This window comes from Physeter macrocephalus, chromosome 8 (genome assembly GCF_002837175.3).
Source record: "Physeter macrocephalus isolate SW-GA chromosome 8, ASM283717v5, whole genome shotgun sequence".
Taxonomy (NCBI): Eukaryota; Metazoa; Chordata; class Mammalia; order Artiodactyla; family Physeteridae; genus Physeter; species Physeter macrocephalus.
In genome coordinates, this window is record NC_041221.1 from 16,012,390 (window position 1) to 16,038,751 (window position 26,362).

At 50.4% G+C, this 26,362-nt stretch overlaps 1 protein-coding gene across 1 annotated transcript in view; it reads left to right on the forward strand.

Annotated features, from left to right (window-relative positions):
• The first annotated feature begins 1,027 nt into the window (after positions 1-1,027).
• Positions 1,028-26,362, forward strand: part of CEP72 (centrosomal protein 72) — a 32,445-nt gene continuing 7,110 nt past the window's right edge. The window contains 12 exon segments of the mRNA XM_028493292.1: positions 1,028-1,106; positions 5,618-5,730; positions 6,826-7,018; positions 7,592-7,775; positions 16,893-17,119; positions 18,448-18,687; positions 19,729-19,770; positions 20,350-20,599; positions 20,772-21,000; positions 22,788-22,953; positions 24,118-24,179; positions 24,181-24,315. Coding sequence (XP_028349093.1) covers positions 1,028-1,106; positions 5,618-5,730; positions 6,826-7,018; positions 7,592-7,775; positions 16,893-17,119; positions 18,448-18,687; positions 19,729-19,770; positions 20,350-20,599; positions 20,772-21,000; positions 22,788-22,953; positions 24,118-24,179; positions 24,181-24,315 — 1,920 coding nt within the window.

Consider the following 26,362-nt stretch of genomic DNA (forward strand, 5'->3'; position numbering starts at 1 on the left):
ATGCGGCCTGGAACTGTGGGCAGTCACTTGGCGATCTGGACTCAAAATGTCGCCGAGTGTTTGCCGGCCTCCGTAAATGGCACAGCCCCACAGGCCCGGTGCAGCAGGCTGGAAGCCCCTCCCCGCTCAGGAGAGACTCGGGCACCCTGATGCCCCCCCACCCCAGCCCCTGCACACCCCCCCACCTCTCCCCTACACCACCGTCTTCGCCCCTGCCCTACACACGCTGCCATACTTCCCTTGTCTACACCACTGCCCCTCACCCCTGAGGGTCTATACCTGCCTTTCACCCCTGGCCCTACAAGCCCACCTACCCCCCCATGCCACCCCCCAGGCTGTGACATGCCAGGGGATGCTGCCAACAGGACAGTCAAATCTGGGGTGAGGAGGCAGTAGGGGCAAACTCGGGGGTGACCCGGGAGGGAGGGGCACCCCCAGGGCTCGAGCTGGCTGGGGCAGATCCAGACCGTAAGGCAAGTCTTCCCTAAAGGTGCTCCACAAAGCGCCCAGTGAGCCGGACACGCCGTGAACCCCTCGGTCAGCTGACGAGTCTCAAGGCCAGACCCCAGACTTCATCACCTAGAAATTGAGGGTGGGGGCAGAGCAGGACCCGCTGCCGCTGAGTCACCTGACCGTGGCGGGAGAGCACTGCGACCCCACGTGAGGAGCCCTCGCGCACAACCTGGGGCGCCCGCAGCCCAGGACGCAGGCGAATCTGGGGGTGGGTAGGGTCCCCAGGTGGGGCAGGTGCCCAGGTGAGGCGAGGTCTCCAAGTGGGGCGAGTCCCCAGGTAAGCCCTGGGGCGGGCACCGACTTCCCCTAACGCTTCCTCCCGGCAGCTTCGTCCACTTCCTCACACCCCACACCCCGCACCCCGCAGAGGTCCTTGGCCCCGCCCCGCCCCGCCCCCTCGGCCTCGATCCGCCCCCTGACCCCGCCCCCCGGTCCCACCCTGGATCTGGCCCCGCGCCTCGGCGGTCGGCAGTCACAGCGCGCAGGCGCGGACAAGTGTTCGCCGTTTGAAAGAATGGCGCCGGCGGGGAGGCTGTTTCTGTGTGAAGACGAGATCCGGAGGAAGACCGGGCTGGCGCCTCACCGCGGCCCGGGTGCGCGGCGGGCGGCGGACGGGTGGGCGGCGCTGGCCGGGGGCGCGAGCTTCCCGCCGAGGTGTCGGCGGACCGGTCGGGCCAGAGGTGCCGAAACGCGACCGCGGTTCCCGAACGGTCGCAGGCCTGTGGGGGCGAGGGTGAGGGGTGGGCGGCGGGGCAGGCCGGGAGCGGGCGGGGAGCCCGGAGCAGCGGTTGGGTGTGAGGGGCAGGCCTGGGGGGCCCGAAGTGGGGGAGGGTGGGGGAGGGGCTGGGGTTCCTAGCTGAGTCCCCAGAGAGGTGGAGGCCAAGCTCGCCCTCTCAGACTGCCCGAGGGGAGCTCTTCTGAGCCGGGTTTGCTGAGCCCTTACGCCAGTGCTTTTCGCCTTGACTGATAAGGTCACTTGGGCTTTCTTTCCCCGTTAATAAGGTGCGTTAGGCTGATTTTCTGAAAAAGCTTGGAGCGCCTTCGTGTCTGGAGGAGGAGCGTGCCCTGTTGTAGGACTCGAGGGTGTCCAGGACCCTGCCCGTCCTGTGCTGAGCGTCTGTGGGCCCCTGACCTGAGGGATACGGGTCGCTAGTTTTCTGTTTTCCTGTTTTTGTCTAGTTTTGTCATCCACGTAATGCCCAGCTCATGAAATAGTTGGTAAATTGCCCCTTCTTCTGTTTTCCAGAAGAGATTGTGTGAAATTGGTGCCGATTCTTCTTTGTTTGATGGAGTTTTCCAGTGAAACCTTATGGGCCTGGAAATTTCTGTATTTGAAGCTTTTAAATTACAAATTCAGTTTCTCTAGTCGTTATAGAACTGTTTGTATCATCACCTTCATCTTAGGTGAGTTATAGTTGTCTGGGGTTTTGCGAAACTGGTTCATTTCATCTAAGTTGTTAAATTTACGTGTGTAGAGTTTGCGGTATTTCCTTATCAGCCTATTAATGTCTCTGGGGTCTGTAGTGATACCCTTCTTCCGGTCCATGTTATTGGTCATCTCTGTCTTCTCTTTCTTGGTCTTTCTGGAGGTTTACGAATTTCATTAATCTTTTCAATGAGCCAACTTTTGTTTTTTCTCCATTGGTTTTCTGGTTTCAAATTTCATCGATTCTGTATAATTTTCTTCTTTCTGCTGCTTTGCATTTATTTTGCTCTTCTTTTTCTTGATTCTTGAGATGAAAGTTTAGATTTCTGATTTGAGACCTTTTTTAATATAATATAAACATTTTAGTGCTATAAGTTTCCCTCTAAGCACAACGTTAGCTGAATCCACAAGTTTTGTTATGTTGTATTTTCATTTTCCTTTAGTTCACTGTGTTTATTTATTTCCCTTGACTTCCTCTTTGACCTGTGGATTGTTCAGAAGTGTGTTCTTTTCATTTTTGTGTGATTGGAGGTTTTCCTAGTTTGTCTGGTATTTTTTTCTTTTTGTTATTGATTCTGGTGTGATTCCATTATGGTCAGAAAACATACTCTGTATGATCTTAATTGTTTTAAATTTGAAGTTTGTTTTATGGCCCAAGATCTGGTCTATAATGTTCCAAGTGCACTTAGAAAGAATGTGTACTCTGTCATTGACTGGAGTGTTATATAAATGTCAATTTGATCTTGTTGACTTGTGACGTTGTTCAATTCTTTTGTATCCTTGCTGATTTTCTGTCTAGTGATTCTCTTAATTACAAGAAGAGGGCTATTGAGACCCCTGACTCGAATTGTGGATGTATCTATTTCTCTTTTCACTTAAAGATCCTAAATATGTATGCACCAAAGCTGCGCTCTTTGGTGCATACATATTTAGAATTTTTATGTCTTCTTGTTGGGGTGACCCTTGTAGCATATGTAGTATTATTCCTCCTTATCCTTGATAATTTTCTACAGTGAGATATCCACTTTATCTGATATTAGTGTAGCCACTCCAGCTTTCTTTGGTTTGGTGTTTGCAGGGTATGTCTTTACCAATCTATGTGCTATTTCACCTTTAAACCTACCTATATCATAATATTTGAAATGAGTTTCTTGTAGACAGTGTATACTGTATATCATTTTTAATCTGCAGTGCCAATCTCTCTCTTTTATAGTGTATTTAGACCATTTACATTTAATGCGTTAATACAGCAGAGCTTAAGTGAGCCATTTATTTTTTTTTCTGTTTGTTCCCTTTGTTTTTTCTTCTTTTGTTTCCAATTTCCTGCCTTCCTATGGTTTACTTGAGTATTTTTTAGTATTCCATTTTGATTTATCTATTATATTTCTGAGCATATCTCTTTGTATAGCTTTTTTAGTGGTTGCTCTACAAATTACAGTATACAGTATGTGATTTAACACAGTCTACTTGTGTGAACGGTTTACCACGTCAGGTGAATATAGAAATTTTACCACCATTTAGGTTTCATTATCTTCCCACTTTATAATTTAGCTGTCTAGACATTTCCCCTGCATACCTGAGAACCACAGTAATGATATGACTTTTTCTTTTTATAGTCATCCAATAGTTTAAATAGCTTAGGAGGAAACATTGACCCACACGTTTACCTGTTTCATTATTCTTTCTTCATTCCTGATGTCCCAGGTTTCCTTCTTTTATCTTTCCTTAATGTTTGAAGATCTTTCTTTAGCAGTTATCTTAGGGAGGTGTGCTGGTGACAGATTCTCTTAGTATTTCTTCATTTGAGAATATCTATATTTCACCTTTAGTCCTGAAGGCTGGTTTTGGTGGATATAGATTTCTGCGTTTAAAGGTCTTTTCTTTCAGCAATGGAAAAATGTGAGAGCACTTCCTTTGTTTCAGCACCATGGTTTCTGAGGAGTAACTCCCTGCCATGGGAGTTGTTTCTCCTTCTGGGTAATGCCTCTCTCTCTGGTTGCTCTCAAGATTCTTTCATTGTCTTTACTGTTCAGAAGTTTGATTCTGATGTGTCAGTTTTTGCCTTTTTTCTGTTTGGGGTTTTCTCAACTTCTTGAACGTGTAGGTTTATGTGTTTTGCCAAATTTGGGAAGTTTTCAGCCATTATTTCTTTAACTTAAAATTTTTTATTTTTAGCCGTACTGTTTTTCTCTTCTTCTTGAAACTCTGATTGGATCTCCACTGGGACCCCCAACGACATGAATGTTAGATTGCTTTTTCTTCTTCCACAGGCCCCTGAGGCTCTGTTAATGTTTTTAAAGTTTGTTTTCTCTCTGGTGGTCAGATAGGACAATTTTGTTCAGTTTATCTTTGCATTTTCTCTCTTTGAATTTTCTCGTCTGTCATCTCCATTCTGTTATTGAGCTGCTCCCATGGTTTTTTGTTTGTTTCTTTCAGTTATTGTATTTTTCATTTCTGAAATTTCTGTTTGTTTCTTCTTTACATCTTCTGTTTCTTTGCCAAGAATCCCTATTTTCTTATTTGTTTCAATCATGTTCATAATTGCTCATTGAAGTATTTGTATATCAGTTGCTTTAAAATCCTTGTTAGATAATTCTAATTTCTGTCATCTCATTATTAGTATCTATTGATTGTTTTCACTCATTCAGATTGAGATTTTCCTAGTTCTTGAGCATTTTTCATTGGTCATTTTGATTGGGACTCTGCTTCCTATTTAAATCTCGTTACTCAGTACTGGCACTGCCTGGGTGCTGCCTTGTTGCTGAGGTGGTGGCCAGGCCCCTGTCACACACATAGCATCTGCGGGTGCCTCGTTACAGCCAGTCCAGGGCAGTAGTCATGTCCACTCACACTGTCCTGGTGCTGGCCACTGTGCGAGGCCAGGTGTACGAGGTACATTTTTTTTTTTTTTTTTTCTTGGCGTTGGGCTGGAGTGGGGCTGAGGTTGTCAGGAGTCTGTCCCGCAAGGCCACCCCTCCTGGTCCTTTGACTACGGACAGCAGGCTTACCTGTATCTTTTGGTAGGTGTCCATGGGTGTTTCTGGGTGGCCAGCTTCTCTTGCACTCAGATTGGGATGTATAGGAGACTGAACAAAACCAACCCTCAGTGCTTGACCGTTTTCTTCAGGTCCCTAGACAGTCCCCATGCTTCAGAGTCACCATGCTTCAGAGTTGCTTCCCGTGTTCTTGTCCAGGGTTTTTAGGTCTAATACATGGGGAGGAATAGGGTGAAATGTGTCTCCTCTGTCTTGTCTGGAACTGGAAGCCCAAAAACCAGCTTCATATGTAATCAAGATGTGTTTTAAAACAAAAGTTCCTGGGAAGATACTGGTGTATCCAGACACAGTGTCTTTTTCATTACAGAAGCTTACTTTTGTAGCGATGTTTGTCTAACGCCTGCTTACTGGGTGTGCCACGTAGAGGTGTTCGGTGCACCTCGTGTGCAGCTGGCCCTCACCTATAACAGCACGGGTGGTCAAGTCAGCTACCGAGTGGGTTTCACATTGTGATCCCTGCACAGAGGCCCACAGGCAATGGGGCTGAGCATTCAGGTGTGGAAGTGGGAACCCCCTTAGGAGGGTTTCCTGGTGAGAGGGTTTTGGAGGGAGAATAAATTATTGCAATAATTTATTTTCAATAAAATAATAAAGTTAAAATCTCTTAATTTTCTATTCTTAGGTGAACTTCGGTCATTATCTATTCCTGGAACTTACCAAGAAAAGATTGCTCACCTAGGAAATTCTTTGATGAATTCTCTAGATCTCTCAGGAAACTCCTTGGTTAGTCTAGAGGTAAGTTTTAGGTTTGTTTCTTGAAAGAAAATTTATTGCTATCAGTAGCAGTGGGTAGTACATTTATGGTAAAAAAGGCAGTCTGTTTTATGACTATGCTTATAATACTTGTAAGCCATACACTTAACAGTGACTGTAAGTCTTGTGCTGATTTTTTTTTTAACATCTTTATTGGAGTATAATTGCTTTACAATGGTGTGTTAGTTTCTGCTTTATAACAAAGTGAATCGGCTATACATATACACGTGTTCCCATATCTCTTCCCTCTTGCGTCTCCCTCCCTCCCACCCTCCCTATCCCACCCCTTGTGCTGATTTTCTTGTGTTTGCTGCGAGCTGGATTTCTTATGCATCACATTATGTCTTCAAACTACTTTAACAAGAAATCATAGCTCTCTGATGAAGATGGTTGTATCTGTAAAGGAAATAAGATAAGGCCCGAAAGACGAATGTGTGCATGCCAGTCACCCTTCTTCCTTTCTCAGCTGTCGTTTTCTTCATCCCCACTGAGCTTCACATCTGTTTGTATCCGACTCTTGGCGGCCTCGGGCCCTCGAATGCCTTGCGTGCCTGACGCGGCAGGCGCTGGTCCTCGTGAGGGAGTAGGAAGTCACCCAGGCGGTGCCGAGTGGGACCGCCCTGCGGACGCTGTCGGGGCCTCATGCGGGGAGAAGGAAGGCCGGCCGTCACTGCCCTGGAGCACGACCTTTCAGCGCCCCTGACCGGGGGTTAGGAGCCCGCTCAGTCCCGTGCGAGTGCCGGTCGGTCCAGGCCGCACCGGTGCTGGCTCATCTCTCAGCCCCATCCTCTCGTCCGTGCAGCGGGAGCAGCGGCACTTCCGCTGGCGGGGCTGCGTGCGGAGGGAGTGAGGCGTGCGCGGGTTGCTCGGCTCGGCGCGTGCTGGGGCCTCGCAGGCGTCGGCCGTCCCCTCCCGCGGTCGACGCGCGGCCGCCTCACCGCGGGTGAGCAGGACTCCCAGCTGAGCATACCTTGCCCCCTTGCTCTCCCGGTGATGGTGCGTGTGCGCTTCGAGCGCGCCTCTTGGCTCGGGGGCTGGTTCGGGTTAATGGCTGTCTTACCGTGTTTGTCCTGGCAGGGCATCGAGTACCTGACGGCGCTGGAGCGTCTCAGCGTCCGCTACAGCCGCGTCTCCTTGCTGGCGGAGGTCTTCCGGCTCCACTCCCTAACGGAGCTCGCGGAAGCGGACTTGCGGCTGAACCCCGTGGGGAAGAGCAAGCCTGACTACCGCCTCTTCGTGGCACACCTGCTCCCGCGGCTCCGGCAGCTGGGTAGGCCCGCCGCCCTCCTGGCCTCGCTTGGTGCTGTCCGATGGGTGGCTCGTGTTCTTGGGGCGATGGCGCTGCTGACCCTTCTGGAAAGGGAAGCTGATTTCCTCCTCTCACAGGAGAGCTGCCTGGAAGGTGGCAGGGAGCCCCTTCCTGCGGCCACGGATGGCTGCTGGGGGCGGGCACAGGCATGGGCTGGCTCTGCTTTCTAGCTGTTCCCACACTCCTGCTGCCCTGTTTCCTGGCATGGTCTCCTGGGCATCGTCTCAGGCTCAGCTGGACAGCTGGGTTCAACCTGGTTTTACGTCCACCTGGGAGGACACGGGCGAGAAGTTCATTGTCCCACACCCTCCCCAGGTGACAGGCACGAGAGAGTGTGAGGTCCTGTTGGCAGGTGCAGCCACCACCTTGGCTCAGTGGCCCGTAGCCTTAAAAGAACCGGATCTCTCAGGCTCGCAGGCCGAGCGACCAGGGTGCCCACCAGCCGTGCCCGGTCCGGAGGGTTGTGCTTGGGGAAGCCACAGCGTCTTCCCACTCTCTGTCCTGGCTCTCGGGAGCCACTTTGCTGCTGATTAGTGGTGCAGCGGTGTCTGACTGGAGGAGGGTGGTCCTTCTCTGCCCCCAGCGATCATGGCGTGTTCTCCATCCTGAGGGCCCTTGACTGCCTGGGGAGGCTGGGGGGCTTTCGGGGCATCTCCACCTCCCAGGCACTGAGCTACCCAAACCAAAATGAGACCCACATCGTGGCGGCACCTGTCAGGTAAATGCTGGGCTCCGTGGTGGGCAGAGCATGGCTCTTGTCCTTTCAGGGTCTACCAGGGCCTGTAGACGCCCCACTGGCGGCACCTCTCAGCTGCACACAGCTTCTCTCATGAACACCCCAGCTGCGTGCGTGCGTTGGCTTACCTCCTGGACCCCGGTCCTGGCGGGCCCTGAGCTCTGGGGAGCCTGGCCGCACCGTTAGGCTGTGCCTGCTTGGGCCTAGGGGCACTGACCCCCAGAGGCAGGCTGTTTAGTTTCAAACCTACTTAGAATTTCAACATTTAGTGTTAATTTTTAGATATTTGGGAGGATTAAGTGCTTGTGTTCTAACTTTTATTTGACTGTTAAGTATCCTAGAAACAATTGAATTTGACTCTTTTTCAGAAACATGACAATCCTTATGGAAAGTTTTTGCAGTCTTCAGTCTTAAATCATTTGTTTCCGTTTGTGATGAAAGTTTTAAATTCAGTCTTAGACTGCTCGTATAGAGAAGGGGTTGTGAGAGCCTTCCCACACGTGAAAGGTGCTTTCAGGCGTGAGGAAGGAGCCTAACTGGAGTCAGCCGTGCGGGAGTGTGGAACTCTGGGAAGGCCCTCTCTCCAGCAGGGTGCCGCGAGAGTGATCTGGGTGCGCCCTGGCCCGGCGTCTGGGAGAGTGCTGCAGTGAGGAGAGCGTGTGGTCTGGGGGAGAAGGTGGGTTCGCATCTGATTTTAGTCATATTGAGTTTGGATTTAGAGCGGAACCGTCCCGAGAAGGATGCTCAGAGTAAGGGACGTGGAACTGACCCAGAAGCAAAGCCCGGGCTGGGCAAGTAGAGTCATGTGTTGTCGGCACGAAGGCAGCGTCCGGGCCGCGAGATGGGAGGCCCCAGGCTGGTGTGTGGTGGATGGCGTCCCTGAGAAGACAGAGGGGCTGCTGGGGGCGTCCCACGTGCAGGGCGGGGCTGCTGTGCGGTGGCCACACCTGTGGAAGTGCGTACTGGGCACCTCCTCGTTCCCTCATTTCTCACTGAGCTGGTGCACTCCCGGGGTGCCGTGGGCTCAGTGCTCCCTAGGAGCTCTGTGGCAGCCGTGGCAAGTTTCCGAGGGCCGAGCGCCGGCGTTTGGGAGGGGAGCCCCCCTCAGGTGCTTCTGAGGAGGTGCAGTTGTGGACGAGTGGGGTCTTCTTGGGCCCAGGGCACACGCGGGGACAGTTTAAACTCGGCTCTGTCTCCTGCTCTGGTCCCGAGGATCTGAGGATGTAAACCCTGGGTGCCAACACATGGCCAGGGCGTCTTCTCTCCAGTGTGTTCAGGCTCTTCGCCCGTGGACACTTGCTAGGGGTGCTCAGTGTGGTTTGGGAACCTTGCCCAGGACCCAGGATGTGCAATAAGAGGAGATGAGAAGGACGAGCCTGTGTGAGAACGTGCGTGTGTGTGTGTGTGTGTGTGTGTGTGTGTGTGTGTGTGTGTGTGTGTTTCCTTTCCTGCCTCCGGGGCATCTGAGGTGCAAGCCTGGTGCGAGCTGCCGGCCCTCTGGGAATCAGTGCTCAGCATTGCTGGGAAACCAGATGTAGCCCCCAGAGCCCAGCCTTGCTTTCCTGGGTCCGCCCAGTGATCTGGGGGATGCCGTGGTGGGGTCAGCCCTAAGGGGAGGGAAGGTCCCCAGAACAAGGGTGGCAGTCCTGGTCACACGCCATGTGTGGCCGGCTGGGCGAGGGGCACCCTTAGTCCTGAGGGGAGGCCGGCAGGCACGCCGCGGGGTTTGGTTTTGGGCCCTGCCACCTGCCTCGTGGTCTGCTAGCTCCTCTGCGGCGTCTCCTCCCTAGACGACCGCCTGGGAGGGAGAGTGAGCGGAAAGCACCCGGCTGCGTTTTGCTTCGGAGGAATCGCTGGACTCGAAGCAGAGCTTCCCAGCTGTTTTCAGAGTCGAAGGGTACGAACAGGAGTGGTATTAACTGAAGTGCTGATTGCCACTTAGAGGACAGACCTCCGGGGGAGCGTGGGGAGAAACGCTGGATACCAGCTGGGGATCAAGGAGACTGTGGGACAGCCTCTCTTCCTGTCGTCCACATTTTCTACATGGTATTTTTAAAAATATTTAAAATGTTTATTAAAGTAATGGATGTAAAATATGTGGCACAAAAGGCCTGTGGTGAGAAGCAACAGTCCTTTCTCTACTCCTGGTCCGCTCCTCAGAGGCAGCCTCTTTCCCTTCTGTAATTGTTTCTGCTTCCAGGTTCTGTTTCAGTTACTTTCTGATCTCTAAACAGTGCAGACTCTTTGCTATTTCTGGATGTGAGCACTTTGAGCAGATCTGACAGCTGCCGGAGCCTCCTCTTCCCCACCCTGCGGTGTTAGTGCGTGGGCCCTGCTCCTTCCCGCGTTCTCGTTCAGTGCTCTGTGACCAGGGCTCCCGCTCTGCCTTGGCTGGGCTGTGGGAGCCTGTGCCCGGCTTCTCACCACCTCCCAGCTCCTGCCATCTGCATCTTCATGTCTAACTTTAGATTGTCGGGGTGGGTAGTGTTTAAATGTGTTCTGAAAGCATATAGTCTTCATGTGTGTGGTTGATTCTAAAGGGTAGAAGTCAGTCAATGGTGTTTACCTTGCTTGTGATGTACGAGGATTATATATTCCTTGTACACCATTTTGATTTGTTTGAGGCTTTTAATAGTTTTCTTTCTCTTGCATTGTATGCCTTAGCTCATCTGTAAATTTCTCTAATGTAGAGGTCAGCCGACTTTTTCTTGTAAAGGGCTGGATAGAATATTTTCAGCTCTGTGGACCGTATGATCTGTGTTTCAATTTCTAAACCCTGCCTTTGTAGTATGAAAGCAGCTATAGGCGATACATAAACTAATGATTGTGTTCCAATAAAACTTTATTTACAAACACAGGCAGTGGGTCAGATTTGACCTGTGGGCCATACTTTGCCAACTTCTGTTCTAAGATCAGTTTCAAATCTCTAGAATCTCCTCTTCCCTCAGATGCCTCCCTTGGACCTCCCCTCCCCTCACTTCCCTATTTCAAACCAGACTAATTGCTGGGTAGACAGCTGCACGTGGTACCCTGCGGAATGGTCTGTGTATTGTGCACCCCAGATTCATATGCTGAAATCCTAACCCCCAGCATGATGGGTTTAGGAGATAGGCCCCATGAGAGGTGATTAGGTCCTGAAGGTGGAGCCCTCATGAATGGAATTGGCGTTCTCTTATGAAAGAGACCCCACAGAGCTTTCTAGCCCCTTCCACATTTGCGTGAGTTTTGTGAGTCACATGGTGTCAGTCCTCTGACTTTGTCCTCCTTTAATAGTGAGTTGCCAATTCTGGGTCTTTTTCCTTTCCATATAAATTTTAGAATTAGTTTGTCAATATCCACAAACTACCTTGCTGGGATTTTGATTGGTATTGCATTGAATTACAGATTGAGTTGGGAAGAAACTGACATCTTGACACTATTGAGTCTTCATATCCATGAACATGGAATATCTCTCCATTTATTCAGTTCTTCTTTGATTTCATTTATCAGAGGTTGGTGATTTTCCCGATATAGATGTTGTACATATTTTGTTAGATTTATACCTTAGCAAGTTGTTCTTTTGAGGCTAATTTAGGTTTTTTAGTTTCAAATTCCAGTTGTTCATTGCTGGTATTTGACTTGTGTACAGCTGATGGTGACAAAGTACCACAAACAGGGTGGCTTAAAATAACAGAAACTTACTGTCTTACAGTTCTTAGGCTACAAGTCTGAAATCAAGGTGTTGGCAGGGTTGCTTCCTTCTGGAGGCTCTGGGAGAGAATCCATTCTATGACTCCAGCTCCTGGTACTTTGCTGGCAATCTTCGGTGTTCCTTGACTTGTAGATGCCTCCCTCCAATCCTTTTCTTCACATGGCTGTCTTCTCTCTGTGTCTTTTCATAGAACTCCGCATTGTGCATGCCTGTCCTGTGTCCAAATTTCCCCTTTTTATAAAGACACCAGTCATATTGGTTAGGGCTCCCCATAACTTCCTCATTTGAACTCGATTACCTCTGTAAATACCCTATTTCCAAATAAGGTCGCATTCTGAAGTATGGGGTGTTGGGACTTTGGCATCTCTTTTTTAGGGGACACAATGTGACCCATACATCTTGAATTTTACAATCCTGCTATAGTCACTTATTAGTTCCTGGAGTTTTTGTTTGTTTTTTGGTTGATTCTTTGAGATTTTCTACATAGATGGTTGGTATGTCATCTGTAAACAAAGATCGTTTTATATCGTCCTTCCCAATCTGTATACCTTTTATTTCCTTTTCTTCTCTTATTGTGTTAACTTGGACTTCCGGTACAGTGTTAAAAAGCAGTGGGTAGAGGGGGCATCCTTGCCTTGTTCCTGATCTCAGCAGGATAGCAGCTGGTTTCTCACCACCAGGTGTGATGTTAGCTGTGGGCTTTCATAGGTGTTCTTTATCAAGTCGAGGAGGTTCCCTTTGATTCCTAGTTTACTGACCACTTTTATCATGAATGAGTATTGGATTTTGTCAAACACTTTTTCTGCATCTATTGATATGGTCATATGACTTTTCTTCTTGAGCCTGTTGATGTGATGGATTACATTGATTTTTTTCAAATATTGAACCAGCTATGCATACCTGGAATAAATCCCACTTGGCTGTGGTGTAGACTTCTTTTTATACATTGTTGGACTCAATTTGCTGATACTTTGTTGGGGATTTTTGCATCTGTGTTCATGGGAGATAACTGGTCTATAGTTTCCTTGTATTATCTTTAATGGTTCTGGTATTAAGATAATGCTGCCCTCATAGAATGACTTAGGGTTTATTCCCTCTGTTTCTGCTTCTGTCTTATGGAAAAGATTGTAGAGAATTGGTATAATTTCTTCCTTAAATGTTCGGTAGAATTCACCAATGAACCCATCTGGACCTGGCGTTTTAGGAGGCTATCAATTATTGATTCAAGTCTGTAATAAATACCAGTCTGTTCAGATTATTCATGTCGGTTTTGGTAGATTGTGTCTTTCCAGGAACCATTCCATTTCATCTAGGTTATCACATTTGTGGGCATAGAGTGTCATAGTGTTCCTCTGTTATCTTCTTATTGTCCACGGAACAGTTCCTGCTGTGCTCCTTCTTTTAATTCTGATATTAGTAATTTGCGTCTTTTTTTCCTTAGGTAACCTGGTGGCATAGAGGTTTTTCCATTTTGTTGATCTTTTTAAAGAACTAGCTTTTGGATTTGTTGATTTTTTTTTTTTTTCCCATTTTCAGTTTCATTGATTTTTGCTCTAATTTTTATTATTTCTTTTCTTCCTCCTGCTTTGGATTTAATTTGTTATTTTCTTAGTTTCCTGAGCTAGAAACTTAGATTATTGATTTCAGAGCTTACTGCGTTCTAATACGTACATTCAGTGTTACAAATTTCCTTCTACGCATTGCTTTCACTGCATCCCACAAATTTTGATAAGATGTATTTTCTTTTTAATTTAGTTCAAAATATTTTTATTTTGAAATATTTTAGTTCAAAATACTTCTTCTGAGATTTCTTTGACTCGTGTTATTTGGAAATACGTTGTTTAATCTCCAAGTTTTTTGCGATTTCCCAGTTATCTTTCTGTTATTTATTTTATTACTAGTTTAATTCCACTGTGTCCCGAGAACAAATATCATATGATTTGTTTTGTTTTAAATATGTAAAAGTGTGTTTTATGGCCCAGAATGACTCTATCTTGGTGAATGTTCCATGTGAGCTTGGGGGGAATGTATATCCTGTTGTTTGGATGAGGTAGATGTCACTACATCCAGGTGATGGGTGGTGCTGAGTTCAGCTATGTCCTTAGTGACTTTCTGACTGCTGGATCTACCCCTTTCTGAAGGAGAGGTGTTGAAGTGGATCCATCCATTTCTCCTTGAGTTCTATCAATTTTTGCACCATGTAGTCTGATGCTGTCTTATTAGGCGCAGACACGTCAGGGGCTGTTATGTCTTCTTGGAGAACTGGCCAGTTGTCCTCACGTCATGCCCCTCTTTATCCCAGATCACTCTCCCTGCTCTGAAGTCATCTCTATCTGAAAGTAATGTAGCTACTTCTGCTTTCTTTTGATTGGTGTCAGCATGGTCTGTTTTTCTCTATCCATTTACTTTTAATCTATGTGTCTTTATATTTAAAGTGGGTTTCTTTAGGTAGCATGTAGTTGGGCCTTTTATTTTGATCCACACTGACAATCTCTGCCTTTCACTTGGTACATTTAGACCACTGATGTTTAAAGTGGTTATTGATACAGTTGGATTAATAGCTGCCATGTTCGCTGTTTCTACTTGTTGCCCTTGTTCTTTGTTCCTATTTTTGTCTTCTGATCTTTTCCTTCCTTTTGTGATTTTAAATGATCATTTTATGATTCCATTTTCTTTCCTTAGCATATCAGTTATACTTATATTTTCACTTTTAATGGTTGCTCTGGAGTACACAGGACAGGCAGACCTCGTTTTTTGTGCTTTGCTTGATTGTGATTTGCGGATATTGTGTTTTTACAGGTTGCAGGTTTGTGGCAACCCTGCGTCAAGCAAATCTGTTGGTGCTCTTCTTCCAATGGTATTTGCTCACTTCATGTCTCTGTGTCACATTTTGGTAATTCTTGCAATATTTCACACTTTTTCTTCTTTTTATATTGTGGTGATCTGTGATCAGTGATCTCTGATGTTGCTAGTATGACTTGCTGAAGGCTCAGATGATGGTTAGCATTTTTTAGCAATAAAACATTTTTAAATTAAGGTATGTACATTGTTTTTTAACATAATGCTATTGCTCACTTAATAGACTACAGTACAGTGTACACATAACTTTTAGATGCACTGGGAAACCAAGAAAATTGCGTGACTTGCTTTATTGCAATATTTGCTTTATTGTGGTGGTCTAGAGCTGAACCCTCAATATCTTCAAGGTCTGCCTATATACATTTACAAGTAATCCAAGAGCACTTTCAGACACTATACCACTTCACAGATCGTGCAAGTACCTTGTAATAACAAAATATTCCTAATTCCTCCCTCCTGTCTCTTGTATCATTGCTGTCATTCATTTCATTTATACCCAAACTGTAACCCTGCATGTAATACAGGAACATAACGTATTGAGTACATTGTTGCTATTATTTCAAGCAAAGTGTTGCCTGTTAGATTGTAAGAAAAATAGAAGTTTTTATTCTGCCTTCACTTATTCCTTCTCTGATTTGAGTTGCTGACCTGTGTCATTCTCTTTCTCTCTAAAGAACTTCTTTTAATGTTTCTTACCAGGCAGGTCTACTGGCAACAGATTCCCTCAGTTTTTGTTTATCTGAGAAAGTCTTTATTTCTCCTTCACTTTTGAAGGATAATTTTGCAGGGTACAGAATTGTAGGTTGGTAGTTTTTTTGTCTCCATACTGAGTATTTCACTCTACTCTATTTTTGCTTGCATGGTTTTCCCCTCTGGCCTATTTCAAGATTTTTTTCTTTGTCTTAGGTTTTCTCCAGTAGAATATATTCCTCGCTGTAATTTTTTTGGCATTTATTCTGCCACTGTTCTCTGAGCTTCCTGGTTCTGTGATTTGGTGTCTGACATTAATTTAAGGAAATTTTAAGTCATCTTCAAATATTTTTTTGGTTCCCCTCTCTCTTCTCCTTCTGGTATTCTCAAATGTGTATGTTACACCTTTTGTAGTTGTCCCACGATTCTTGGGTATTCTATTCTGTTTTTTTTCAGTCTTCTTTAATCTTTGCTTTTCAGTTCTGGAGGTTTCTATTGATATATTCTCAAGTTGCGAGATCCTTTCCTCAGCCATGCCCAGTCTAGAGCTCATCAGAGGTGTTCTTTTCTGTTACAGTGTTTTTGACTCTAATGCTTCTGTTTGCTTCTTTCTTAGAATTTCCATCTCTCTGTTTACATTCCCATTCGTTCTTTCCTGTTGTCTCTTTTTTCCATTAGATCTTTTAGCATTATTATTACTCATAGTTGTTTTAAATCGGAGTCTGATTTCATCCAGCATTTCTGCCATATCTGAGTCTAGCTCTAATGCTTGCTCTTTTTCCATGTTGTTTTGGCTACTTGGAGTCCCTTGAGATTCCAGACGCATTTTAGGATGGGTTTTTCTGTTTCTGCAAAAAACGTCATTGGGATTTTGATAGGATTGCACTGATTCCGTAGATTGCTTTGGGTAATATTGACATTTTAACAGTGTTAAGTCTTCCAATCAGTGAACGTGGGGTGTGTTTCCATTTATTTATCTCATCTTTAATTTCTTTCAGCAGTGTTTTGCAGTTTACCTGTCCTTGATTATCTGAAGACTAAGTTACCACAGAGTTTAGGTGGTCTGGTGCAGTGTCCTATTATCCAGAGGTGACAGTGGATACCCAGAGAGGCTGCATGTGTCCACTGTCAGGTTTCTGTGGTCAGACCCCGAAGGAGAACCGAGTCGCCTTCTTTCTGCAGGGATCTGGAACACTTTCAGTATGATAAAATAAGGAATATCATTCATTGATCTCTCAAAGTATGATACGATGTCATAAAATCAATATTTATAGTATGTGATTGAGTTCTGTTTTGAAGAGTGATTTCTTAAGCTGCCTTTGTTGGACACGAGGTTCCCTGTGAGTGTTCACCTCTGTATGGAGGGACGTCCTATTCTAAAACCTCACATTTCAGTTGGTAGGGAAATGTTTTCACTTAATGTGAAAATAGAAATTCGGAACACCACATCCTTGAACTCGCTTTCTTGTTTGTTCGTTTTTTGGCCGCGCTACGTGGCATGGGGGAATCTAGTTCCCTGACCAGGGGTCGAACCCTCGCGCCCCCTGCATCGGGCGCACGGCGTCTTCGCCACTGATCCCCAGGGAAGTCCTCCTTGAACTTTCTTGGACTGTGGACTTGCTAGGAGATCCTAGCACAGGGGAGCTTCTTGGGACTTCTGTCCTTGAATGAATCCTGGCGTGGTGACCAGTTGTCCTGGCCGAGTCCGCTCCAGCTTCACCGTGGTAGAGACACCAGCTCCTCCTCCTCGGAGACCTTGTGGCCATGCTCGTGGTGTAGGCATCTCCCTCCCGGGAGCTGTACGGGCTGGAGTGCTCTGTGGGCTGCAGCACCAGCACCGGGTTTGCTTTTCTTTTCAGACCGCATCACTCCAGAGCCAAGCGCACTGACCCCTCGGCCAAGAAGTGCTCGGTCGCGGACGCGGATGACGAGGCGGCCCTGAACCTCGCTGCCGAGTGTGAGTAGGACCTGAGCCACCGCCCTGGGAGCACAAGTTCCAGCCGACAGGCGGGGGCCGGCTTCCCGAGCCCCAGGCAGGCTGCTGCTCCACGGGGAGGGCCCATGCCGCAGCCTGTCTGGGGGGCTGGTGCCTGCTGGCGTCAGGGGCCACGGTGGCCTTCTTTAGAGAACTTACCTTTACATGTAGAATCTTCATGAAATCTGTGCACTTGGAAATGTCAGTAATTTGGATCATGGAATTACAAAAGTAGAGGTCAGTGTATTTGAGGTGGATGTAGTCATGTTGCAGGGCTGTTTCCATCAGGTCCCTCCTCAGATCAGTCACAGGGATAGGGAAGAAGTGAGATGTCCAAGCAGACAAGGAGGAAGCGTCCTGTGCTGGAGGGAGTGAGTCCCCGCCGGCCACGAGGGGACTCGCGGCTCCAGCTGCACATTGGTGAGGACATGCAACTTGACGAGGACATGCACGTGGACTTCATGCCCTTTGCGGGGGCTCTTCCGCCAGGACTTGTGTGTGAGCTTCAGCTCCATTGCTGCTGCTTCTGAGTTGTGGGTTCCTGAGAGCTTTCCATGAAGACGCAGCAGGCTGGGGCTTCCCTGCCGCAGGACCACCTCTGCCTTGGCATCCCCGCCAGCTTCTGGGACTGTCAGTCTCTCTAACGCTGGCTCCCGTCCTGGGAGTGTGGTGCTATCTCTTGTTGGTTTTAATCAGCATTTCCTGAAAACAAGTCACGACAGCCTCTTCATGGGCTCACATCTTCTTCTGTGGCGTTTCTGTTCCTGTCTGTTCCCCTCCCCTTTTCTTTTCTTGGTGTTGAGGCATAAGACTTCTTCATGGTGTTTGAACGCAAGCCCTTTCTCAGATATAAGTACTGCGAGCTTCTGCCCACCCTGTGGCTTGCCTTTTGTTTTCTAAACAGTGCTTCCAAGAGCGGTGCTGTTTCAGTGAAACCCAGCTCAGCATGTTTTCCTTCGTGGCCGTGCTTTTCCGTGTGCTGCCCCTGCTTGTGGAGGGTTCCTGCCACCGACCGGTCCGTGTGCTGGGGCTCAGTGCTTAGGTCTGGGAGCCGCTCTTTTGAGTGAATTGCTGGGTGTGGTGTGAGATAGTGGGTCAGGTTGCCCGCCTGTCCCCCCACGTATGTCCAGTTGTGCCAGTGCCATTTGTTGAAAAGACTGTCCTTTTCTTCATTTAATAACCTTGGCGCCCTTGTTAATTCAGTGGGCCGGAGTCTCTGGGTTCTGTTGACCGTCGTGTCGGTCTTGATTCCTCGGCCGAACGGTTTCTCCTGAGTGGGGCTGGGTCACCCTCCCCTGGGGCGCTGTGGGCGGTGACCACTGCAGGTTCCCACCAGGATGGGCTGGTGTGTGTTATCCGCTCAGCCTTCTTTTCCCGTTTACCCCACGGAAGGAGTGTACTTGACAGATACGGTACACTGTTGGAAGCCTGAAATAAAGCGTTTAAAGTGTTTTGGAATGCAGCAGAGTCGCGGCACCTCCTGAGTCCTGAGTCCGCACAGCACCAGTATGGGGACTCCCTGAGGAAGGGCCCCGAGAAGCGGAGGGGCAGCTCCAGCGGGGGCTGCGCGGAGCCGAGGATGCAGGGCCAGCGCCGTGGCGAGCCCCCCCCGCAGCGCTCTGCCCCGCGTCCAGGTGACCCCAGCCTCACTGTTTGCTCTCGCTCCTCTTCTCTTCATTGTGTGTGTGTGCGTAACTCTCTAAGGCGTCTTAGGAAGGAATCTTCTTTATAAATGGAAGTTGACGTTTGTAGAACACCTGTGGTTTAGGTTCCTGGTCTGTGAGTACACACTCTCACTCACACACAGTTTCTTCTGGATACATACATGGGCCCAGGTTATGACAGTGGCTACTGTTACAGTTTAAAAAATGAAAGACGAGGGAAATTAAATAAGTTAATTGAGAGTGTTGTTTGCACGAATATGGAAAAGGCATCAGAAACCTCCCAGTGTGAGCGAACCTAGCCCCTGCCTGAGGCTTGTGCGGGTGAGCTCGTGGGGACTTTGGTGGGTCGTGGTGGTGGCTGCCCAGTGCCCCGTGGCCGCTGCAGAGCAGGCCGTGGCATTGAGGTACCAGCCGCATTTACTCCGTGTCCTGAGACCTCACGCGTGTGTCCCTACACATGCATCTATACATGTATGTGTGTGTGGGGATGTGTGGATGCGTGTTCGGGTCCCGGATCCTGTCCGGTGCACGTGGCGTATCTTAGCATCGTGTCTCAGACGCCTGTGAGCTGGAAGTGTTTCTGGGTCCTCTCGTCGTCTGCGTCCTGGAGGGTTTTGAAGCATTCAGACTGTGCTTCTTTGGGCCTGCCCCCGGTCCCAGTGTGGCTTGCTCTGCTGGCTCCTGGTGGCCAGGCTCAGCTGTGCTGTGTGGGTGTGGGCTCGTGTGGAGGCCCTGGGCTGGAGGTGGGGGAAGGAAGAGCACAGGTCGCAGGTCAAGGTGAGGGAGGGCGGTGCCGCATGGGTGGGGGCCAGGTCCCTGGGCTGGGGGCAGGGGACGGCGTGGAGTGGCCAGTGGGCATTTGAGTTGTTGGGGGCGGGCAGTGGGTCCGCCTGAGTGGATACGGCAGAGCAGTCCCGGCAAGGGGCAGAGGTGGCCTGCTGGCCCTGGTTGGGTGGACTTGGTGACGTATGGTGATGGACAGCGAACTGGCGGGGAGGGCTGTCCGGGTGGTCTCTGACTTGGGCAGCCAGATGACAGTGGTGTCCTTCCGCTCAGGTCACGAGCACTCGCGGCCCGAGTTTGCCCGGGATGCCCTGGGTGTGGCTCTGTTCACAGAGCCCTGAGCGGAGGCCTGGCCAGAGGGCAGGCTTGTGGGGCAGATTTGAGCCCGGGTGCCTGCAGAGTCCATGTGCAGGAGGGTCCAGGGCTCAGGCTGAGGGGCCTCAAGAGGAGAGCCTGCCCTGGGAGGAGAGCCCTGGGCTGTGGGGTGCCAGGCCCCGAGGTGCCCGGGAAGCGGCTCGGCGGCTGGGGAGGGAGGGTCTTAGATCCGACGCGTCGACAGTGTCTCCGGTAGAAACAAGTTGTTAAATCCACTGTAACTTCCAGATCTTAAGTTGTTACCCACTTGACTCATCTTTGTTATATATAGTTTTGGTGCGAGGACATACGGTAATTAGTCGATTCGTTTGTTAAAGTTACTACTTCAGTTTTGTCACTCTTCGGTGGATTTTCCATATTTGCGTGTGCACGTGCATCCGTACTCAGGCACACGCATGCCCGCACGTACGCTCACGTGCACGTGCACGCACGCGTGCGCACACGGCTGTTTAAATTGCAGTGCCGGGCCCTGGGCCCAGGGTGCCTGGTGGTGCGGGCTCTGCTCCTTCTCTGTTGCAGACCCCACGGACACTGAGGACTCAGCCCCTTCTTCTCAGAAGACAAGTTTATTGACTCAAAAGGGGTTAAATCCCTTGCCCGCTCCAGAGAAGCGCAGGAAGCGAAGGGTGCCTGGCGGGAGGTCCCAGGCGCCTGCGGACCAGGAGTGTCTGAGCTGGCAGGAGGGGCGGCCCGGAGGGCTGGAGCTAGGGGCCCTGCTCCCACCCGGCGGCCTCGGAGCCCGGGCAGCAGAGGCCGCCCAGCGCGCGCGGTGAGCCAGGTGTGGAGGCCGCGTCTTCCGCCCTCAGCGCTCACCGCGACCCCGAGGCGAGCGCAGCCGCTCCGCTCTTGTTAGAGGCGCGCTTCCGGGCTCCGCGCCTCTCCCCGGGGTGCGAGGGCCTTGAGGTGGAAGTGGCTTCCCGGGGCGCTGCTGGTTTTCGCAGCCTCCTCGTCCCGCCGGCTGGAGCCACCCGCGGCGCTCTCGGGAGCGGGAGCCCTGGGCGCGTGTCCTTTGCTTCTCCGAAGGACACGTCCTCGTCCGGGAGTGGACGTTCTCCCCCAGAGTCACCCAGGGCGGTTGTGGACGCTGCTTCGTCGCCCTTGTCACTGGCCCAGTTGGAGATGGAGACATTCTCAAAGTTTGGGCCACGAGTGAAGACCACCCAGCAGACAGTGGGTGGCTTGCCCTCCGAGCTCGCGGGGCAGGGGCTGGCCCTGCCACGTCACTCCGTGAAAACCTGCGTGAGCCCAGAGCCCCCATCAGCAGGGTCACCTTCCAAAGTGGCACAAGGCCGACTGTGGACTCAAGTGAAGACCACCCAGCGACGGGTGGCGGCCATAGCTCCCGGGTAGGGGGCTGGCCCTGCCACGTCACTCTCAGGCGGGTGGAGTGGGGGGGAGAGCGTCCCAGCAGAGAAGGGGTGCAGGTGCCCTGACAGGGGCTGCGGCCCGGGGAGGCCGGGGGGTGGGGCTGGAAGGGGGCGTCCCACGAGGTTGGCGAGGGCAGCGCCTGGCCCCCTGTGGTTGGTCCTGAGCTGGAGACGACAGAATCAGGGACGCTGGGCTCGTCGTAGGTGGTGGGTGGCTTCCAGCCGCAGGCCGCGGGGCCGAGCTCTGCTTTCACGGCGGGTCTGGCCGCTGTCTGTTTGCCTCTTGAGTCTCTCACTGGACTGAGTGAAGGAAGGAAAACGAGGATTTGCTTGAGTTGCGAATGTGCTCGGGCCTCCCCTGTCCCCAGATGGATGTCACCCCGGGCGGAGCCTCGCCTGAAGGACTGGCACTAGCTGTGGGGTTGGGACTTTGCAGGAGGGGTGCCGCCTGCGGTGCCCCCTCCTCTGAGTACTCTGACCCTGTGGTGATCGTCCTCTTGGAGAGGGCACGACCCTTCTGCCAGGTGGAAGGCAGAAGCCTGCCCACACTGGGGACCGCGGCTCCGTCACCCACGCCTGAGGCTGAGCGTCCAGGTGCAGCTTCTGGCGGAGGTGTCTGTGCTGACGCTCCCAGGGTGCTCTCAGCCTCGGCTCTTTGGGGCCAGCAGCCGGCCTCGGTGTCCCCACGCTGACCGCTCCCAGGAGACGGCTGCCCCGCCCTTGCGGTGGCCTTGGGCAGAGCAGTGTCCCCTCCGCGGGCGTGTGTTTCCCGGTGCTCCTGGGGCTCCCGTGGGTGGGCAGTGAGGCCAGGAGTGAGGGGCTGTCCCGGCTCAAGTGGCCCAGGTTGCTCCCACACTCCCTTCAGGGTCTCGCTGGCTGTTCCAGACGGTCTTTAGGAGAAAAGCCCTTTATTTGTGCAGCAGTGGGCAGCACTGGGCTGTGAAGGGCGGTGGGGCCTTGTCCCCAGCTCTGGCACTGCTGGCATTTACTCCCTAAATCCCCGGACCCAGGAATTGTTCCCTAGACACTCAGAAAGTGGGCAGGAGCCGTCCCCCCTTCTGCAGTAATCCCTTAAAATTGGTAAAATAATTTCTAAACGGAAGAAAAGAGAGCGTTGCTGTGAACGCCGGTGACTCTGCGGCCCTGGCGTGGTGGGGCCCGGGCTGGGGCCGTGGCGGTTCTGCCCGGCGGCCTTGTGCCTGCGGCGTCCCCGCCAGCCCTCCCTCTAGTCCTGTTGGGCTGCGTTGCACTTAGGGCCTCCTGGGCGCCAGTGACCATTCAGGCCGAGACTAGTCTCCTCCCTCCCAGAGTCGCTGGGGCTGGTTCAGGAGGGCCCAGGACAGCTGTCACTGGGAACCGACTGGTCTCCTGACTGTTACACTAGGGTGACAGTTTAGCCGTTCCTCCGGGTGTGAGATGTTGTCCCCGCGCCACAGATGTGGACACACGTGCGGGGGGCGGGGAGGTGAATCCCATGTGCCACCCCTGCAGGTTTGTGGTGTGTGAACCACTCGTCGTGCTTGTAGGTGGTGGGATAAGGCATCAGTGTGACGTGCACGCCTAGTGCTGCATCATACCCCCTGGTTTCAGGCATGGAAAATGCCATGGTCGTGGTTTGTTTCCATGCAGGTGTGTCCCAAATTGCACTTGGCCGTGCCGCCCGGGAAGAAGGCCACCCTGGAGGTGGCGCTCCTTGACCTGGTGGACAGGCACTGGAGTGGCTGCAGCCCCCTGCACAGCAGTGAGGTGTTCCTCGGCGAGCTGGCCCAGGGCTCTGCGGGCAGGTGCTTGCGCCCCACTGCTGGGCGCTGGTCCCCGTGATTCGCCAGACCGCCTCACTGGCGTCACTGCCTCACTGAGCTGCGGAGAGTGTCCTGATGGTCCTGTTCACAGCGTCTGGGTTCTCGGGAGGTGGCAGACATGGAGGACTCCACGCGGCCTGTGGCTGTCGTGTCCCACCTGCTGGCGCTCCAGGCTTCCTGGAGGTGTGTCATCAGCCAATGGTGTTGGCGTTGCTCTTCCTGGGTGTTTGCTTCTCCTCGCTCTGTTTTTATGTGGGGATTTGGAGAGACTAAAATGCTGCTGCTGTCTTCTCCGAATCCTCTCAGCATCTGACTGAATGCAGGGCCCTGGATTTGCTGACCTTTTGGTGGAAATGACTTGAGACCCAGGAAGGTGGCCCCTCCCCAGAGAGGACTTGGGTTTTCTTCTGCCTGTTGCCTGGGTACGGGGGCACACAGGGGTCCCCACATCCAGAGTTGGGGTGTGAGATGGGGAGATGCTATGTCCCCAGGGCCACCTTCTCTTTCCCCACAGCCTGATTGCAGCCTCACATGCCCCAGGGGAAGCAGAGACCTGCCAGCTCACTCCTTCCAGCAGACCCTGAGCTCTGCCTAGATCTCCCAGCTTAGCTGCACCAGAGGCTCCTGAGCCTTCCACTCAGTGTCTTGGCCCCTCAGCTTCTCCTTCTGGAATCAGGGTGCCCTGAGAAGCTGGTGCCCCTAGATCCTGACCGCATAAACCTACACCCTCTCAGGGCTATAGCAGCAGGACTGTCTGCTTTCCCAGTCGTGGAGCTGCCAGACTGTTCGCACTGCAGGGCCAGGCCTGGAGCAGGAGTGGTCGGGGCTGTGTGAGGGAGCGCTCAGGCAGACCTCCCTAACGGTGGCCTTTCCCTGGGGGCCCTTTTCTCTAGGCCTCTAGAACGGTTGCTCTTTGCCTGTTGGTCCTCATCCACGGCTGGGGATAAAGAGGCCTGATGAGGCCGTTTCAATGGTGTACGTGTCCCTTTTCCAGTCTCCATGCCGGTCAGTGTTTCTGAGCCATGTAGCCCGTGTTATCCAAAATGCATTGAACATGTTTTGTTTACACTCATCCTTTCTAGGTAAATGTTGTAATAATGTTTGATTCTTCCTTCTAGCTCAGGCAAGACACATTTTGTTATCTGTCCAAGAGTTTACAGCCACTCAGAACAGTTCAACAACGTGTGAATGAAGAAATTAGCTCCCTGACTATGGAAAATAAGTCTTTGCAGAGTCGCCTTGCTGAGCTACAGCAGCGGTGTAGCGTGAAGATGAGTGAGCTGGTGTCGGAACTCAGCGACACTCGGAAGGAGATGGTGAGTTAGTTCCGGTTGTTCACAGATGGAGCAAGATGGAGTTTTGACGTCACAGAATGAGGGTAGCTTCTCAACACTGCTTCCCCTTGCAGCTGTCGGGCACACCACTGGGGCCCCTTCCTGCCCTTGCAGGATGCAAACCCCTCCCCCACCAGGCTCTCCTCACCCCCAGGGACCCCAGCTGCCCTTCAGGGACGCAGCGTGACTCTGTCACTCCAGGACCCCTCGTGACAGTGATTGCAGATGGCAGCGTTGCCACTTGTCCCAGCTCTGCCTCTCCTGGGCGGCCGCGTTCTGTTCTGAGAGAGGCCGAATGGGAGAGAAAAAGAGAGAGTGAGGCTGGGCTGGAGGTGGAGTTTCTGTGGCCCTAGTGTTCCCTGGCCCAGGCTCCCCAGAACACTGGTGAGAGAAGTTCCAGTTACCTGGGTGACCTGGGCTCCCTGCTGCTGTCCTGTCTGCACCAGCCAGCTATGAGACCAAGGTGTCCTGTTGGACCTGTGGGAACTCCGCCACCAGGTGGCACTGAAGGGCAGCCAGAGCCAGCACAGTGTGGACCTGGCAGTGGCGCCCACTTCCTGGCTGAGGCTGCCCTCGTCCTTTGTAACCTCACCATGAGACCATCACTCATAAATGCCTACACTAAAAAGGAAAAAAGATCTCAAAACCTCAAATAAACAACCTAACTTTACAGCTAGAGGAGCTAGGAAAAAGAACAAACTGAATCCAAAGTAAGCAGAAGGAAGGAAATAATAAAGATCATAGGAGAAATAAATAAGAGGGTAGAAAAACAACAGGAAAACAATGAACAAAACTGAGTTGGGTTTTGAAAATATACAAAACCAATAAACTCTTAGCTAGACTAATAAGAGAGGAGATTCAAAATCTGAAATGAAAGAGGAGGCATTACAACGGATGCCTCAGAAATAAAAAGAGTCAAAGAATGGTTATATACAAGCACATTGGAGAACCTAGGAGAAATGGATAAATTCCTAGAAACATACAACCTACCAAGACTGTATCAAGAAGAAATAAAACCTAAGAGACCAGTAACAAATGAGATGGAACAGTAATCAACCTCTTAATAAAGGAAAGTCCAGGACCAGATGGCTTCATGGCTGAATTCTATCAAACATTCAAAGAAGAATTAATACTTATCCGTCTTAAACTTTTCCAAAAAAATAGAAGTAGAGGGAATACTTTAAAACTAATTTCATAAAGCCAGCATTCCCCAGATACCAAAGCCAAAGACACCGCAAGAAAAGAAAACTACCGGCTACTATCTGATGCACATAGATGTAAAGATCCTCAACAGAAGACTGGTATACCAAATTCAGCAACACATCACCACCAAGAGGGATTGTCCCCTGGAATGCAAGGTTGGTTTAACATACACAAATTAATACGCCACATTAACTCATGGAGAGATAAAGACCACACAGTCATCCCAAGTGATGGAGATAGAGCATCTGACAAAGTTCAGCATCCATTCATGATAAAAAAAAATTCAACAAAATAGGTGTAAAAGAAAATTTTCTCAACATAATAAAGACCATCTGTGAGAAGCCCTTGGCTCGCCTCACAATCAGTGGGGGAGACTGAATGCTTTTCCTCTGAGACCCAGTATGAGACCAGGGTGTCCACTCTGCAGCTTCTCTTCCACTGGAAGTAACCTGACCCTTGAACACGTGGGTTTGAACTACATGGGTTCATTTATATGTGGATTTTTTCAATAGTAAATACTATAGTACTACACAATTGGAAGTTGGTTGAATTCACGGACATGGAACTACAGATTTGGAGGGCTGACTATAAATTTTACACAGATTTTCAGCTGCAAGGAGAGTCAGCACCCCAGTCCCCCGACCCCCTGTTGTTCAGGGATCAACTGTACTAGCAAGAGCAAGCAGGTGAGAAAAAGAAACAGAAGGCATCCAGACTGGAAAGGAAGGAGTAAAGTTACCTCTATTTGTAGATGATGTGATCATTCATGTAGAAAACATTAAAGACTTCACAAAAGAAATTAGAACAAATAAATTCAGTGAAGTTG